The sequence below is a fragment of the Astatotilapia calliptera genome, chromosome 17, assembly GCF_964374335.1.
Source record: "Astatotilapia calliptera chromosome 17, fAstCal68.1, whole genome shotgun sequence".
Lineage (NCBI taxonomy): Eukaryota > Metazoa > Chordata > Actinopteri > Cichliformes > Cichlidae > Astatotilapia > Astatotilapia calliptera.
The window spans coordinates 28,227,036-28,246,203 of NC_137438.1; the positions used below are offsets into that span (position 1 = coordinate 28,227,036).

General features: G+C 41.2%; 1 protein-coding gene and 1 long non-coding RNA gene across 2 annotated transcripts in view; one reads left to right on the plus strand and one right to left on the minus strand.

The window, feature by feature from the left end:
- Positions 1–19,168, plus strand: part of LOC145421505 (uncharacterized) — a 42,681-nt gene that overhangs the window by 17,759 nt on the left and 5,754 nt on the right. The gene's annotated exons all lie outside the window — the stretch shown is intronic.
- snd1 (staphylococcal nuclease and tudor domain containing 1) overlaps positions 4,773–19,168 on the minus strand; it is a 179,187-nt gene continuing 164,791 nt past the window's right edge. Inside the window, exons 23-24 of the mRNA XM_026146181.2 lie at positions 8,476–8,520; positions 4,773–5,806 (exon numbers count right to left, since the gene is read on the minus strand). Of these exons, the coding sequence (XP_026001966.1) occupies positions 5,741–5,806; positions 8,476–8,520 (111 nt within the window). The 3' untranslated portion in view covers positions 4,773–5,740. The remainder of the gene's footprint in view (positions 5,807–8,475; positions 8,521–19,168) is intronic.

The window sequence follows — 19,168 nt, forward strand, 5'->3', positions numbered from 1 at the left end:
TTCTTTTCAGCTCAATACGAAACGCGTAATATTTTCTCTGAATGCGGGACGATTCCATTTTTTGCGGGACGGTTGGCAACTCTACTAACTAACCTTATGAATAAAATAAAGTTCACTATCAGTAACATCATAGCACCCACCCAGCTGTATAGAAACTCCGTCATGCTAGCTAGCACGCAGTACGAGTTATTGTAACTGACTGTAAAAAGTCAGCACAACGAAAATAAACTCCACCTAAACTTGGTTTATATCTGACCCAGATAGACTGCAGGTCATAACTTCTTACCTGAAGTTCAGTTCACCTGACACTCGGACCGGCGGCCGCCTCGGATCTCTCCTCCTCCTGCCTCCACTTTCCCTCATCCACCTGCTGCCCTCTGTGGAAGCTCCGCCATAGCCACCACCAAACAACTGAGTTATTTTTACACATCGGCCAGCATCTGGCCAATCCATCACCTTTCATTGTTTATACCGTTACAAAATAAAACCCCAAACAACAAACAAAAAACATCGACCCATAAAAACAAAAAATCACATCGGCCCACCGGGCAAATGGCCAGTCCAGCTATGGTTGTGCCATCAGTTAACCCTTCGTGCCCAGGGTTGCCGACCCCTGACCTAAAACATACCCTCACTAAATACTACTTGGTGGATGGCAAAATATAAACATTGCAGCAACTCAGTTCTTTTAGATACATAAAGATGAGCTGCTGAAGCTCAATGCAGCCAAAGCGTGCAGATGAGCATCTCTGAATGCACAACAGGTCAAAGTGCAAACAGCAGAAGACCACACAGTGAGCAGCTTTTAAATGCCACAGCCTACACCAGCAGCTTTATGACCACGGAGAACCCGTGTTCTAACGACTGCTTTCAGCAGGATAACAACTTTTCTTGAACTTACAGTCACAGGATCACAATCGAAAACAGCACCTTTGGGATGTGATGGAACAGGAGATTCATGTCCTGGAAGGAAATGCAGCAAATCTGCAGCAACTGTGTGATTCTATCATGTAAATATGAACCAAAATCTCTCAGGAATCTGTCTCATGAAGAATTAAAGCGTTTATGAAGGGGAAAAGCCGTCCAACCCAGTGCTAGCAAATGAGCAGTGAGTCGAGGTTTCATACTACACCTCGACAAACAAATGTATCATGAATGTGTCTCTTCAGCCAGTACAGATTTAATCAGCACAGATGTTTTCTTTTTCTACTTATCCATGATCCCCTGCCTAGGCTTCTGCCCGTCAAAAATGTGCCTCTTCAAAGACTCAGTCAAAAATATTTTCTAGCATTTGCCTTTTATTAATAAACTCTAGCAGTAATAATACATTCTTTAAAAACGTGTGACGTTTTTGGCTGCAGAAACGGACAAGTGGGATTTCATTTGGACTAAAGGACTGGCTTTTTATTGAGCAGCAGCGATGGTCTGCTTGCCTGTCTGTGCTGCCTATGTTATCTATTTCTGTGATGCAGTAGGTGGGAATAGCAGACCATCAGGACAATCGGTGACACTTGGGCCCAGTGTTTCCTCAGCTCCCTCCCTTGCTTAATCTGTGTTTTCTTTGTGCTATCCAACATCTCGCTCGTCACTAATCCACACTCGCGGCGCCTCGCCACTGACTCAGAATCTCAAGATATTTTCCTTCCCTTTGTGTGCCTTTCCATGGCTTTTCAGCCAGGTCATGACACAATGATTCAAGCTTTTTCTAGCGCTGGGAATAATGTGGCCGCTTGTTTTGTGAGTTATTTAAACACTAAAATCTGCCCTGAAAATAAATTCCTATGAAATTCAGTGAAAGTGTTGATTTAAAGAGAGCGATGAGGTTTTTTTCTTATGCAGGTCTGGATGCACTTCTTTTAATGACAAACAGAGCTGTCATTAAAAGCTTGTAAACCGAAGCCCACTGGAAATCAAGTGTCTGCTTCACAGTTTTCAGTGTGTTAAATACCTATTTTGTCAGGGTGACTGACCTGCTAATGCAAAGCGCTGCTGAATTCTTATTATTGCAGTATCCTTGTTAGGTTTGCTCTTCGGGAAATAGGCTTTAAACCATATGTATGGTGATTTGAGGAGGCAATGATGTGGTTTATGTAAGATTTGGCAAAGCATGAGTGCTTTATGATTAACAGTCATTTAATGTGGAGTAGAGCATTTATTTATATGGCAGGCTACATTAAATGTTTATGGGCACTGTATTATAGACCCTTTATATTATTTTTTGTCAAGTTGCAGGCAAAAGCCGATAAAGATAACCTCAAGAAAAAAGATCAAAACCAAAGAAGAGTCAGATGAGTATTTCAGGGAGTTTACCGCACAACAACCTCCAGGATTGACAGAGAATTCGCCAAAAAAGGAAAAGAAATTCTGCGTGTGACAGGTGTCTGAGTGGTTCAACCTGCTGCTGATGGTGTCCAACCATGAGGTATACCGACTATTATTTCAATTGTCTATGTTTATATATGCTTTTACAATTTCACTGACTTATTAATATGGTTTCAAATAATTACGTTGGCATATTTACACTCAAGACCTGTTGTTTTAAGTCCTTTTAAGCATCCTAATCCGTACGTGGAAACTTTAGATGAAAAGAAATGGTTTTCTTCCTTGTGTTGGATTAAAACTGCTGAACTATTGTTACCCGATTATGTGCACATTGATAGCGGTGTTTTTATATTTTTTGGTCTTTCATTTAAGAGATAATAATGATAATATTTGTATTTTTTTCCTTTAGATAATTTTTGTCCGTTTACTTCATGTAACTGTTAATAAGCACACTTTTATTTATTTATTTTGATATTCTTTACCGAAACAGAGTTAATTTAATAAGGGGAATGTAATTTTCTATTTAATTAGTGCCATATATTAGGCATTCTTTAAGTGCATGTGTAATTAATCATTTTAGCTGTTTAGCTCCTAGTAATGAAAGACTAGCTCGCAAGCGCCCCCAGCTGAATGGCAGCTACAGTTATGTGCAATAGGATTAAAAGGGAGTGGAATGACTGCACTGTTTGTGGAAGCCACAAAGGCAGGGTCCCCTTAAAGATCCAGAGCTAAAACTATGAGTCAGGCAAAGACTTACACTGTTAAGAGTCCCGCAATAAAAATAAAAAAAGACTATATGGAGCTGAAAATTAATATAATGGATCTACTTTTATAGAAACCTCTGCCTCAGCAAAGATATCAAGTGTTACCTTCATTTCCCATTTAACTCAGACAATTCACCTTTGAACTGATTTTTATTTTATATTTATTTTCAACAGAAGCAGAATATTGTTAAGAGTTTAGTGTCTAGGCTCAGAGCTCATCACTCCCAGCAGATACTTTAGTGACTGATGAGTAAGTACCCCCCCTCCTGTCATTTTTTCAGTGTAACAGTCTCCAAACCATAGATCTTGCTGGCCCCTGTTATTTTACTGCTACCTCTACTTGTGGCTTCCCTGTTATATCCGTCTCGTCTTCATTCGCATGTTTTTTCTCTTGGTTCTGACCTTTCTTCTCTCTCCAGAGCATACCTCCACCTTCTCCCTGCAGGTCAAATGTCACCTGTAAACATCATTATCCACAGACACTCCTGCCTGACCTAATCTGTCAGTCTGTAGCTTAACTTCATCCATCTCTTCTCCACTCTGTCTTCCATACATCTCCTGCACCACCCTCACATACTTCTCTGCCACTCCGGACTTCCTCATACAGTTTGGGTCTTGGCAGCTCATCATATGCTTTCTCTAGATCCACAAACACACCTTTCTGCTTCTCCATCAACTCTCTCAAAGCAAGCATGACATCTGTAGTGCAGTTTCTCAGCACAAAGCTATGCTGCTGCTCTCTCTTTTTTACCTAGTTTTATTAGCGCTTTCTTGTTGTGAAGAGACAGACAGCGCTAACCACCCTGATATGCTACTAATTTAACTCAAGTAAAACAACAATTTAGAGGTTTTAGTCAATTTTGGTCACATCTGACAAAACAACATGCCTGACGAGGCTTAGACGGACGTTTATTGGAACATATTGGGTAAACTCTTTGTCTAAATTCTGCCCCTGACAAACACCCTCCATGTTCAATAATGAAGAAGACTAAAACTAATGAAAGTAAAATAAAACATTTTAAAAGGATAAAAAAAATAACTTTGGCCTTGATTGTAGATAAATCTTCAAATTGGACTGTTGTCGCAAAGAGGCTACAAATTCTCTTCCAATACAGATATATTTTGTTTCAGCCAATGGGATGGATCCAATCCAGTGCACGAAAAGGTTTTATTTTAAAAATTATTTTTGAGAATTGTTTTTTGTTTTTAAACGGGCAGGAAACACTTCAAACCTGTACTTTAAAAAAAATCACTTCATGTAAATTCAGTAGCTGTGCTTCTGCACGACTTACATAAACTTTAAACTTTTAAGTGAAAACAGTTGATTTTACAGCCCGTTTGTTAGCAGTAGCTGAGCAGGAAGTGATACATTTGAAAGATTTTGGAGGTGAATGTTAAACAAGCTCAAGCTTAGACAAATTAGCATCGCTAATTGCAAATTTTGTGGTTAAAAAAAGAAATTAAAAAACCCCAAACTGTCAAGCTTTTAGTGAAAGACCTTTGCTGGATTGTGGTGTTTTACAGGAAACAAAACCTTTTATCTGCATTGAAGTGCTCTTAAATTTTGGCACAAGTGTTTCATAAAAAAAACTGAAATCCTGAGCTTTATGTCTAAAGGACTTTGTTTCAGGTTGCATTTTCGCATTCTTTCATTTTTATTTGAGGAAAACATAACAAAAACCCACGTTTAATTTGCTTATTTTTTATTCATCAGATTTTTAATAGAATGCAAAGGTCCATTATGTGGAAACAAATTCAAACACTGTATCTGCCATGGCATACAGAGACAGGAAGAGAAGAGACTGCCAGAGACAGGATCATTACCGTTATCAGAATGTAAACTTTACAGAAGAAGAGATGATAAAATGCCACGTGAAGGCATCGATATTTACTGGTCATAAAAGTGTGACAGTGAATAAACGACGAAACACTCCCCACAAAAACATCTGCAAATGTCATAATCACACAGATATACACTGAAGACAAAAATAATTCATCCTTTTTTTTTTTGTTTGTTTGTTTTTTTCTTTTCAAGTCTGTGTGGCTTCACCTACAGCACTTTTCTAAAACAAAGCAATATACACCTTTCAACATATCCTCACATTTACAAGAAATTCATTAGGGAAGCATTTGTTGCTTAAAAAAACAAAGATTTAAAAAATTGAGCTTTTTCCTGCGAAACAGACGTTCCCTTCTGAGTAAAGAGGAAAGCAGGGCTTGGGATAGAGTGTCAGAGAGCAAAGTCGATGACTGGCTGAAACACATACGTAGACATCACTTATTATCATTCACACAGGTACTGCTGAGAGGATAGTGTGGCAAATAACGGACCGGCAATAGTGCAGGCGCTGATTAGGGAAACTAAAGGACGAAAGGAAAGTGATTCTTGCATGATAATTATTTTTTTCTTATAGCTTTGCTAGCATGCTCTATATGGAGCTACTGGGGCTAGCAGGAGGACAAGATGTAAGAGAAGAAGAAAAGCCAGATGGGAGGGTTGAAATGCTAAATATGAGGGAAGAGTGAGTCGCGAGCTTGTTGTTTAGTTCGTCTTCTGTCCAAAGCATCACTTGCCGTCCACGTTGGTCTTTGGAATGGTGTTTAATGGATGGTCTGTTCTCTTTTTTGTGCATCTTCTTTTATCTTTCCTTTCTTTAACGGCTGTAACCAAACTCGTCTGCGTCGTCGGCACGGAAGTCTCCATAGCGCCAAATGTTGAGCTGATGGGAGGACAGAGACAGATCTCATTGACCATACTGACACAGATAACTGCACAATGTGGTGAAAATGCCCCATTGCTTTGAATGGAACTTCCAATAACCTCTCCAGCACATTGCATGTTAAATGGACAAGAAAAAAGAAAAAGAAGCTAAAGGGAAGAGAGAGCTACAGTGCAACACACAGAGAGAGCTCAGTGCTTTCACAGACCAGTGCGAAGAGCCAGCATCATCATCATCTCCATCACCATTTAATCGGACCTGCGTATCCAGGAGGTTCGCAGTGCCTCAAACGCCACCACGTCTATTACTTCTCCTATTCCATTACACTGACAATCCTGCACTGCCCCATAAACCATCTCGTTTGCCTGAATGTCGGCTTTACCGCGACGTGGTTGGCAAAGAGTGTGCGCACTTTGGAACAGCACCCAGTTAGTTACTGCCTTTTTAAAAGCCGTAGAAGCCGTCCGGTCTGGAGGTGTTTGTGTGTATATGTGCAGGTCTGCTGTCTGGGATGCTCCTTTTATGGCTCTCAGAAGCATGCGCGTTCAGCTGTTAATGCTGTGATTCATACCTAATTAGCGACTGTGCTAATTAGCAGTAGTTATTAGGATGAATGAAATGAATGAAGCCGTTTCCCCGTTTCGCACTCCGCTGCCTTTTTTTCCTGCTCCTCCCTGACACCCTGAAAACATGGCAGTAACTCCGATTGTGATTACAGTCAATTCCACCTCTGACTGACTCATTGTCTGGACATGCTGTATAACCGCCGGGTAGCTAAAGCGGCACAGGAGGGACTGATTCTTTTAGAATGTAGAGCCATCATGCTTTACAAGAGTAAACAAAGCGACATCCAAGTGTCTATTGCATGCTCCTGGGGCTCTTGTGAAAGGCTTTTTCTTTTTTGTACGATCCTGTCAAAGTCTCCAGGTTTCAGCCCTTGTCAACAGGACTTATTTGAACAGACCTTTATTACTCCTCTATTATTTTTACATAATGTCTTTTTTTTGTTACTCCTCAACATAAAGACCATAACCATAAATGTGTCCAATTGTTCACATCTCTGTCCTGCTACTAAAAATCAGTTTATTTTTCTTTTAAAGGATGGCCCTGTAGAGCCGTGTTTGACAAGTGAAAGGTTGATGGTTCAAGTCAAGCTAAAGACACTAATCCCCTTTGCGGTTGTGTCAGGAAGGGCATCTGTTGAAAAACGTGCGGCGCTAACCGCTGGGACGACCCCTTGTCACAAGAGACGAGGTTCAAGTGGCTTCTATTTATTTATGTTTTAAAGGATCAGGATTCAGATTTCCTGAAGAAGTTGGGTAATGTAGTTTAAACTCTTTAATTCTTAAAAATAACTTACTAGGAGAAACCATAGAAGCTCTTTTCTGAATATTTCAGGCCTGCTTATAGAACAAAATGACCCAGTGCGCTTCAGAGATTAGTGACGGTGGTCTCCGCCTGTGCAAACTGTCCAAATAATCGTCAAACCACATATATCTTTGATGTGCTGATATATATGCATTAAGGTACAGGGCAGGTCATCACTCTTATGGAGGAACGAGTCATATATAGTGCACTGGTGACTTTTAAAAGCAGCAGGATGAATATGTTTTAGTTCATTATTGCCAAAAAAAGGCAATGACTTTCTAGTTTCTTGTGCATATTTATGATATATCAGTACATAGATGCTTTTGGAATGGAGGAAGTAGAAACTTCAGTAGAAAAGGAACCTTTGAGCGTATACAGCACTTGACCTAGACACAAGTGTGGCAATTTGGACATGTTATGAAGTCTAAACATCAGCTGTGTAAGGGGGGAAAAAAACACAACACAACAAAACACAGAAATGAACCATCAATGGTCTCCAGGCTTTATATGTGAAGGAGGAAGTTCAATATGATGTTCACTCTAAGTGAAAATCCCATTTCCACTCACTACCTAAGGAACCCCACACACAGTGAAGCGATGTATAGAGAAAAAGAAATTGAAACAGTATTACGAGAAAGTAAACAATGGCACTCGCAGTGCGTCTGGAGAGCTGGACTCTCGCAGCCCTCCCCGTCCATCTGTGCTACACATAGCGCGAGATAGCACTACACATTAAATTGTAACCCCCCACCAACTAGTCCCTAGAACTCTCTGGTCTGAAAGCACTTATTGTTTTTACATTTCCTGGGTTCCTTTCCAATCTTTTGCTGCCAGTTTCACTTGGCTGGCCGCACAATTTACTGGTCACAGAATAAATACATTTGCGGCGGATTGTTATGTCAAAACTCCGACTCGACTCATTCCAACATGAGAGCCCAGTGTGCTAGACCCTAAATCCTATTCATTCCTTCCTCACTATCCCCACTGCACTCTTTTGCACAAATCCCCACCCCCTACTTTCAAAGAACGGACCTGCACAGACTGTGGGCAGCAGTCCATATGGGACAATGCGGACTGCCAATGTAATGTGTGACATCTTGAGAAAGAGAAAAAGCAGCGAGGAGAGGATACACTTTCTCTCTGATAGTTTCCAAGGGAGAGTAATTAGTGTTGTAATGTATTCTTGTTTTGGCATCAGTAGATTTCTCAAAGAGGCGGCGACGGAAAAGTGGAAAAAAAAAAAGGAAAAAGAAATAGAAAACGACAGACAATAAGATGGTGGCTGGGATGAAGTGACTTACCCTGGCACTCTTGGCAGATTCTTGACTGTTCAGGTACTCTGTCACCTGAGGCAGAAAGAGACAAGTCATTAGCATATCACATCCCTGCGTCACCCGTCGGATTTTAAAGGATTAAGGTGAATCAATGCATCCTTTCAACCTGTTCTGCCCCTGAGACATTTCTTTTACCTGCATACATGGAAATTTACAAGTTTTTTTTTTTTTTTGCACAAAGTTCACTTTTTATAAAGAAGGGTACTCGCTCACCCTCCCCTTCAGCACTAGATGGAAGGAGCGCAATGTTCTCTGAAGATCAACGAGATCGAAACAACACGCAGACACAAAGTGGTTATGCTACTGCGGGCGATGCAGATCACACAAACATGCAAAGGAAGCACACGGAGCTCCCGACGTCATGTTCCAGTGCAACGCTTTCTGTAACTGAGTTAATCCACCAATGGGAGTGGCATCACTTCATGCTAAGTCACTCAAGATAAGAGTGACTCTCATACTCATGCCTTCCAGCCTTGGGCCAACACGTCGATGGTGTGCAGAAGATTTTTTTTTTTTTAAACAAGTGCATTTGTAAGACACCTTCAAGGTGTTCTCCTTTGGTGTTTTTTTCCTCTTTTTGTACAAAACCAGTTGTCTTGTTTTTGTTTTGTTTTTACAGTAAGGTTGTGGAACAGTGAAAACTAACAAGGAAAGAGTCAGCTATGAGCAGTACTGTATAGCTAACTATAGCAACTGTTTGCTAAACAAAAAGCATTGTAACGGATACTGTAGGTGCTGTGCAATTAATCAGCTACAACTATAAAAACAACACTGCACGGCACTTTGTAACGACAGCCTCACTCACTGACTCTCCGATAGGCTCCGGCAGGTTTAGTTGAATCGAGCTTTTTCTCAACCAGAAGCGCAAAATCAATTCAGCTAATTAGAAACATACAATAGTGTAAAAAGGAACCGAAGATACAGATCTGCTGTTTTCTTTAAAAAAAAAAAAAAGAAGAAAAGGTATCAAGTAATCATAGTTATTTGTTATCTCAACTTAGAGCCAAGAGATAACATTGAATCAACTTGTAAATAGCAAATACAGCCAACCTGATGTTTATTCACCAAAGGCTATGCAACAATGAACTATCAAAGTCTGCAAATGAACTTAAATGCTAAAACCCGATGCCTTAAAAAGCGGAATTAAGCTATGACATTATGGTAAAGCAACTGAGTCTAGGCTAGAAACTTGAGCATGTGCCATCTCAGGGTGTATTTTTTTGATAAAATCTTTAAATCTAAACTTTCTAATCTGTGATAAATAAAACTAATATGAAATAAAAACAAAGAGTACAAGTTTAAAGTATTATTCAAGCTGTAAAGTCCCCAGATAGTTCTGCCACATACTGTATATCACGCTATCCATTTGCTCAATAGAAGTGCTGCTTTAAAAACATCTACTCAAAGGTAATATGCACATATTGAGAGTATGGAGAGGATTATACAGGAGTTGGAGGAGAGAAGAGCAAACCAATGTGCAGTGTTGAGCATATTGACTGCTTCTGCTAGAACAGCCATTTAGCCTCATTGAATGAACCAGTGATGAGTCATGGGGGGGGGGGGGGGGATAGAGAGCCAGTTTGCTTAGGTGGGTACAGTGTAAGTGGATGTTTGGACCTTGAAAAGCTCAAGCAACAGACCCCTGGAACGAGATGTCCTCCACCACTCACAATATTGGATAAAATTATGCACGAGGTACACAAACACAAATAAGAGGTTGCACCACATCTACCGAATAAGCACTATCTGTACGATGCATGCATGAATTTGTTCATTCCTGTCTTTTCTGACATAGTGGCAGACATAACCATGACAGTAAAAAGAAAACAACTTAAATGAAAGAACACAAAGAAATCAAAAGTCAATTGAAAGAGAAGTCATTGTATTTCCACATAAAAGACTCCGTTTTTCAGCATGTTTTGAAGGCGATTATAAGAGCAGAAGAGCTGGTTGGCACATACACATCTAGAACAAGGATGCCAGATGTTAAAACAGTCGAGTGTGGATGAGGCTCGGGAGTTTAATTGCTTAGCTAGCTTGTGCACATAGGTTGATTTGATAGCTGCGCTGCATATGGCACAGCCAAGATAACAGACCTGTCTGTCTGTGTGAGCGCGTGCACATGTAAGTGAGCGGCTGAGGAAAGTGCTGTGGCTGCACAAGTCATCCGTCAAAGCCAGCTAAAGGAGAGATTTTTTTTGTTTTTGGAAGGCATTGGGATCTGGCATCTTGGTCCCATCAGGCAGATGTCACCATATGGAAGACCCAGCCGAAGATATTTCACAGACACAAAAGGCCAGTGATGCCATTTGGGCTTTGGAGGAGAGCTCTCAGTGCTCACAGCAGTCTTTCCCAGTGCAACACTTGGACAGCTAGGGGAAGCTAACATGATGGGGAAGAGGGTCTCATACGCGCCAAAGTGGATTAGGCAATATATAAACACAAAAGAGAGAATTGCATTTGTGAGGACAAATGGCAAACCCCAAAAAGAGCTCAACTTTAGAGGAAATGTATTCCATCTGCACTTTTTCCAAACTCCATAGAGCTGAGAGGCTGAATCCAAATGATAAGTATTCTGTGAAAGATGCAAAGTCAAGAGCACTACAGCACAATATGCACAGATGATATGCTGCCATACTGAAATTATCATGGTGGGCCTCTTTGTACAGTGGTCGGGAGGGTGCCTTTCCTGGCTCACCCTCATCTTTCACTGTTCCCCTCACTTCACTTCACTGAACACAAATGATGACAGACTTTGGATTTCGAACGGCTGCACGTATCCTGTCCCGGATCCTTCTTTTCATAGCTTTTCTATTGGCTCCAGTAGAGAGGCACAATGGCTCATTTGTGACACAAAGTGATGTAAAACTCGTCTGGAGAGGCAAAGAAAGGGAATATTTATCTTTATAGCAAACAAGGGTGTCATCATATAGATGGAGGAGGAAGGGAAATGTGGAAATGATGGCACGTAAAGTAAAGAAGTCCAATAAGAAAAGGAAAGAAAATGCAGAGTTTGTAGAGGGTTCAGGTAGCAGAAGGCTGCGGGCGACAGTGAGCTTGTCTGGATGACCCTACAGAGCTCCCATATGCCAGACAGATGCCATTAACGGTGAGCAGTGGCTATGGATGCTGGCACCAGAGAATATGTTGTTGGCTAAGGAGGCTGCAGCGTACGTGGGAGTGCTCCTGAATGCATGTGATTTCATTCTTTGCAATTACTTGCAACAAGAAAGTTCTACTGTAAAAGACTGAGACTAAAAACATCTATCTGATACTCGCATTCGCACCAAAGGGGAAGGATCTGAAAATACGTTTTGACTCAGCGTTAATGTATGCAGGTAACTTTCTCACGCAAGACTTGGTGGGAGACTTTGTGTAAGCGTGATGCTTCTCGTAAGATGAACGACAGGTGGTGTCGGTCTGGCGGTTTGGCACTAATCTGTGTATCTGACTGGCTGTGAATCTGCGAGAGTGAGAGAGGCAGCGAGGGAGGGAGACCGTGCATTTCCCCGCACTGGCCAGCATGCCATGCCCAGGTGGTGTTCTGCTAAATGCGGTGTGAAAGTGGTGGATCGGAGCGAGCGCTAACGCGGCACTTTTGTGACAGGTTGTGCACGTCTGGTGCGTAGGTGAGCTGCGTCGACTTTGAATTTCACAGCACGTGAAAATGCTAAAGTAAAACCAGATTTAGTCAGATTTTTGGATGGCGTGTGTATGAAAAACAAGTGACTAATCGACGTTTCGGTGCCCGGTTGTGTTCACGTGGTCCTCGCTGACGATATGGGATGTCACAGGACTTAAAAACCACCCGAGTGGAAAGGGAACAATGAGGCGTGTCCTCTGTGCATGTTGCACTTTTCTCATTAGCAGCAATGATGATCAGGCGCACAGCCTCTCAGACACATGCAGTCAAACTCCAACATAAAAACTGCCACTAACAGCCTTTTGTCACTATTTCTTTGTTGCTGCTTTGCTCGTTTTTTTTCATCCCACTCTATCAATCCTTATTTCGTCTTGTTTCATGTCCCCCCCGCCTGCCATCACAGCCTCCTTTTGACTACACTGCAAACAAAAAACTCTGCAGCAGACGAATCGTCATCAGAGCTTCTTCCAGAAAATAATAGCTTTCATGTCCGCAGCTCAGGGTGTTTCCAGTTGAGAATGCTCTGTTAAGTAGGGCTGAACGATATATCGCATTTGCGATAATATCGCGACATGATCAAGTGCAATTTTCTAACCGCAAAGGCTGCGATTATACTCTGGACATGTCCAAATTCATGGGCTGCATCCTCCTGAGGCCGCATTTGTAGACCGATTACGTCACAGCGACGCGCCGAAGGCTGTCCAAATTACTACCATATCCCAGAATTCATAGCACGGCCCAGCCAAACTCCAGTTTCCAACAATGGCGGCCGCTACTAAGTTTTAAAATTACTCATACTAATCTTTCTGGGTCACAAAATAAACTTTTAAAATATTTTCAGGCGAGAAAGTAGTTGTGTAAACATCAAATATCTGCTCGGTTTATCAAGATATCCCATATTTGCAAAAGTGCTTCGACGTTTTCAGAGGCGTCTGCTACCCACCAGCTCGACAGCTAGCCGGGAGCTCGAGGGTTACTGATGCGGCCGAGAACGGCACAACTCCCGGCACATCATTTTCAGATCACCGCGGAGTTTCGCTGCTCGGGTTAAACGTAATATATAAGTCACTTAGACAACCTAAAAATGTTATTGTTGGGCTTTTTTCAGTGTTTTGTTTGTTCGTGAGTAAATCGGTTTGGCTGAGATTAAAGTTATTAGATTAGATAAAATAAGACTTTATTAATCCCCCGGGTGGGTTCCTCCTTGGTTTTCACACAGCTGACTAAACGTCAAACAGAAAACTTATTAAACAGAAGTATGAGACAGTCGAGAATTTACACCAGTGTCTGGTTATATTTTAGATAGCAAGAAGCAGACGGCCGAGTTTATTAAACTCCACCGAGACAGCGGTGACGCTAATCAGAACTAGACCGTCCAATTTCACGCCTTTAAATTTTAAAGGCGTGTTTGTGTGTGTGTTTATACAATTGCTATTATGTTTGCACTTTATGTGTAATGTTACTGACTGCAGAGATCAGTAAGATGTGTGTATTTTTTATTTATTAGTTTTATTTATTTAATATTATTTTTTAATTGAATGACTGTCTAGTAGTTCACAGATGTCGAAAAACTGAGTGTGGTAAAGCCACTGATTTTGTTTATGTATATTTCTGCAATCTGCACATTGTACTGACTTTCATTTTAATGTTTACACCAGGGTTCCTTGTCAGCACTTTATGCTCAGATGTTTGTAAGCTAAAAATAAACTATTGTGTATGTTCAAATATACTGTTGTGATTGAAGAAGTTAAATAAAAATGTCAGTCATCAATTCATGCATCACCTCATGTCATCATAACAGAGGTCTGTCTTCCAGGAAAGAACAGTTTAAAATTAATGTAATATAGTATTGGCCATACTATATGATGTATTGCTTGTCTTTGTTTAATAATACAGAAGACAAAGACCTTAAAAAATAATCGCATATCGCATCGCAATCGCAATATTGGGGCAAAAAATCGCAATTAGATTATTTTCCATAATCGTTCAGCCCTACTGTTAAGCAATGGACTGTCCTATGAGACATCTTTCAATCAACATGTCCACGCATAGCTAACAAGGGAGGGACTCCTTGAAGGTTTGTCATGTGTCAGGACTGAAGGAATACAGTGGTGCTTATGTAAAGACAAGATAGAAAGACACTGAATCAGATTTTTTATTTATTTTCTTAATAATGGATGTAAAACAAAGTAGATCTACAATGTCTGGCAATTAATTTTTTGTGTGTGGCTTTTATTTCTCCTAATCCTTTCTTTACTTTCTACTAGGGCTGCACAAATGATCAAACGCTTACAATTAACTATTTTTGTTGGCTTATTTGTTTATTTTGCAGATTCAAATCCTGTCTTTTCCGTGAATGCTCTGGCATTAACTAAGCAGGAGAAATTGAAGCTTCTGAAGTAGACATAACCCAGCTGGGTATTTAACTTAGGTCCCTCATGCTATGAGGCAACAGTGCCAAATAATGAGCTACCAGACTACCCTTGTTGGCCTGCAACACTTATTAAAACCTGATAATCGAGATAAAATGAAATTAGCAAAACTCCATTTTGCGATGACCCATCGTTTTATCTCGTGTTAGAAATCACAGCACACCGCTTTCCTTTCCATCGAGTGCATGAGTGTCATTGCCCCTGTCTGCTGCAAACTAAGACTACGTCCTGTTACATGCTGGTCCCCCCAGCATGGCTGTCGGATGAGATCAGATGCTTTGTTGGGAACGTGGCATGACAAGCCCACCAGCGTAGGTTCGTGGAGTTAAAGAGGACACATTCGTGTACCCCCAGCACATACAACAAATGCAAATGCAAACAGTGTCTAGTGCTCTCCCAGATGTTCTGGAAGGAACTGCTCTTGTAAATATGCAATAACACCACTGCATCTCACCCTAACGTGCAAATTTACTCTCATAAAAGTTGTGCAAGAACATTTTGCTCTTCTCCAGTACCATTTTATTTTTCCCAGCAAGGTCATATCACAAAACAGAATAAATTAAAACAGCCTGGTGCCTCTGCTCCCCTCCTGTACTCACCCCGGGGTCTTAGGAGGGAGGATGGCGCGTAACAGTGTGTGTGTGTGTGTGTGTGTGTGTGTGTACACATCTGCAGAAGGAATGGCATCTGTGAAGTGGCGCGTGTCAGTTAGGACATGTACAAAAAAAAAAAAAAAGACCCTCAGAGCAGTGCCAGCAGGGGAGGAAAGTGCATGCTAGTGTGTATGCAGTCAATAACGGGGAGCAGAAAATGTCCATTAAAAGGCCCCATCTCTAACTCTACTTGTAAATTAGGTATTGAGCCATTGGTGGAGCGCGGTTATGCTGTAACACACCCGTGACACTCAGTGGGGGGGTGTTTATGTGTGCCCTGTGGGTTTTGGGGGGATGAAGAGGCTCTTGATGGGCTGTGACAGGCGTTGGGGGTTGAAAAGCGAGGGCATCAACCTGAAAAATCAGTCAACTGGTGGACTGGATATGGCTAAAAGCCATTTATAAATGACACGGTGACGACTTTTTGGGTTGGGGGCGGAGGCGGCGGAAATCTGATACACTGTGGGGTACCTACTTTCTGTACTCGGCCACACAAACTCCAACCTGCTATTTTTTGTTATTCTTCGTTTAATCTTATTGGCATTTTTATTACAATTTCACAAACACAAATTTTACTACATTACTATTTATCTTTGGTATTCATCACCCAGGTTTGCACTTGTGTGTTTTACTATTGTTTTCCTCCTTTCCTCCATGTCAAATACATGAGGGACAGCTACATATGTGACTCCTGTTCTTGGGGAACAGTGTTACATGAAACGTGGTTTGCCCACCAGGCCTCAATTTGTTACAAAGAACCTACTCTACAGAGGCAACAACACTCCCAGGAGGCATATCTTCAATGTCCAAAGCAGTGCCTTAACAGCATGGCAGCAGAGGTGCTCACCACATGAGACCCTTGACTGGAGACTAAAGGGGCAATCGTGGTTTGATAAATGGAAGAGGCGATCCCTGGAGGCAGCCCTCTGCACGTGTGACCCTCTTTCCTGATTTCCCCACATTTGGCTCCCTCTTTATCTACATTTTCAAACTCCATTAACACAATTATTCTGTCCTACTAGCTAACACTGGGGACTATAGCAAGTTGTAAGAAAACTACACTACCCAAGAGGCCCTTTGTGTAAGGAAAAGGGAAAAAAAAAAAGTCTGAATAAACAAACCTCACATCATGTGAGCTTCCGCTTACTTTCTGGGCCATCAAAGCTTTTCACAACTATAAAGTCAGCTGCTCAAAATTCATACGGTAAAAGCAAAGCATCAGTGTGAATACGGCAAGAATACAGAGCAAGAAGATAAAAGGCAAAAAATAAAACCATATTTCCTGAGGGGTTCCTGGTAATTATAGCTTTCACTTTGAATAGGCCACCTCACAGCTGTTTCCCCCACAGTCCACCTTCTGCCGACACACTCACGAAAACATTTAGGTAAAGATCTTCTCTCCATCTTTATATACATTAGGTTAAGGTATCTTAATCCTTTCTGTGGGGAACAAGGTGGAAGCGAAGTCGATACTCCAGCTTGGCTGTTGGTGATTGATAATAATTATGGTGGTGAAGGCAGACGCTTCTGTATTTGTAATTGAGTTGTAATTAGTAAACTGGAGATTATTAGCTTGTAACACTAATGAACTTTGGGGGCCAGCACAGACTTCGGTTAGATGAGGTGACCGAGTGAGACAGTCGGCACCGTGGCCCGCCACAGTTTGAATCAGTCATATTTGTTGGCAGCTGCTGACAGAAAACACTGGTGAAAAGCAGCAGAGCACAAACGACAGCGCTCCTAACCACACAGACATCTTCCACTTGAGCTGCCATGACAGGCTCATTACAACTTGGATAAAGAAATATTAAGTGCGAGTGTGAAGTTCTGTGCAGTAGCTAAAAATATCTGCTCCAGGCACTTATTACTTGTGCGCCCAATCAGGTAGAAAGAAAATAATATATCTGTCATGCAACTTGTGGGCATTATTATCGACCTTGTGTGGGTTTGAAGGACAGAAACATCTGAGGTAAGTTGCAAATAATTGCACATAACTGCATTTTGAATCACAGCTCATTATGAGGCCACCAGCAGGTTTGATCTGAGCTCTTCTCCACTATAATTCCCGGGGATTCTTGCTCATCATGACACAGCACTGAAAGACGAAATGCAAATCAGCACATCAGCAAAAGCCAAATGAGGCACCTCGCCATTGACATCTAAATGACATGGCTCGGGCCCAGGATAACATAAATATACTAAAAGTTGAAAACAGAACACATGGGGAGAAATATGACAATCAGAAATGAGGCACTGGTATATACAAGAATTCAGAGGAATGGACTGCGTAGGTGTGGAACAAGAAAGAAGGGATGGAGTGGAAAAAACTAAAAAGATAAGGTGAACAGTGAGTTGAGAAAGACAATAAAAAGGGTGAAAAAAGAAACAGAAGTCTGTTAAGTGGGCACCAGTGTGGAAAGCTGCCCTTCTGCGAGTGGATAGTTGATGGTGCCAGGACGATTTAAGGCTGGCTAAGTATATCTCTTGTGCCTTGAAGTCTGTGTTCAAGTCTCAGGTTAGCGCATGAGAGAGGATCTAAATGTGTGTTTTTTTAAAAAGTCACTTTCTTTGTACACAGAACCTTCCAACAGGACATTTGGCAAACATTCATTATCTCTTGTTTGCCAAAGTGAACAGCATTGTCATTCTTAAGCGTTTATAACTGGATGGAAAATTGTTTTCTCGTGCATCCCGATGCCTTTTTCCCTCTACACTTTTACTGTCAGAGAAAATGACACAAATGCTCCATTTTACACTGAAGTAAAGAGATACAAATTTTCTTCATCTCAATGACAGCAGTTGCCAACAGGGGCAATCAGACCAAATGACACATCGCTCTAAATATTGCTACCAAAGGCAACCATAACGTGGCTGTTCAGCTTTACTGCTCATTAATGATACTAATTTGATGAAAACATGTACAGCTGGCTTCTTCTACGAACTGTGGCCAAATTTACCTAACAGTCAGAGCACAGCAGTACACAAACACCTCTTTGTTACCACAGAAGCGTGCACAATGTCGAGCTCTATAGCTGAATTTAAAATGTCAGAACAGTGATAGAGTCCAAGAACAGACAGCTACAAAGATAATCTAAATATAAAAGCTTAATAAAAACACATGAGCAGATGGACTACACATGATATGCCATATGCATGTGACAGATTACACTATGAGATTAAAATCTCTTGATTACGCACATCCAGTATGTTATGAGGGTGAATATTAACAGTTGTTAACAGTTTAAAATATTTACAGCTGTTCTGATTCAGGTTAGTCTGTCGCTTTGGATCATTTTCATATTATATGAATTGGTGCTTTATTTTCCAAGGACATCAGTGGGTAAGTTCTTTATTAAGAACTTTCTATTGATCATAATTAGGCTCAGTATCTTCCCATTTCCTCTTTCTCGCCTTCCTTTAAAGTGGAACTAGAGATTTAAGATGAAGCAGCTGGTATATGATCATCATTTCACCTACACTTTCACAATGTTTATACCTTTTCATGACACTGCTATACAGCAGATGTGATAGCTGTCCATATGGTGTGCATAGTGAGCATCTACTAAAGAAGGGCTTAAGGCAGAGAGGTATTTGAAAAAAGAAATAAAGACCCAAATGGATGAATTTTCCTTCCTGCTTTTGCTCTATTGCGACACTGCCATCCTCAAAGACTGGTGTTAACCTTCCGTGCACTTATGACTGACTATTAATGGTTGCTGAAGTGCCAGTGAACATTACAGCCCATCTGTTACGTAATGCTTTAGCACTAGAGTACAGATTACAATGACCGTGTTCCAATGCCCAGGCATGGATAATGACTAAAGAACAGAGACAAAATGGAACAAATAGAAAGGACAAAAGTCATTTTTACAAGGAGGCTGATAGTCTAGCTGCATGAAAAGGCAGAAGGGAGGAGTAAAAGAGCACAGAGT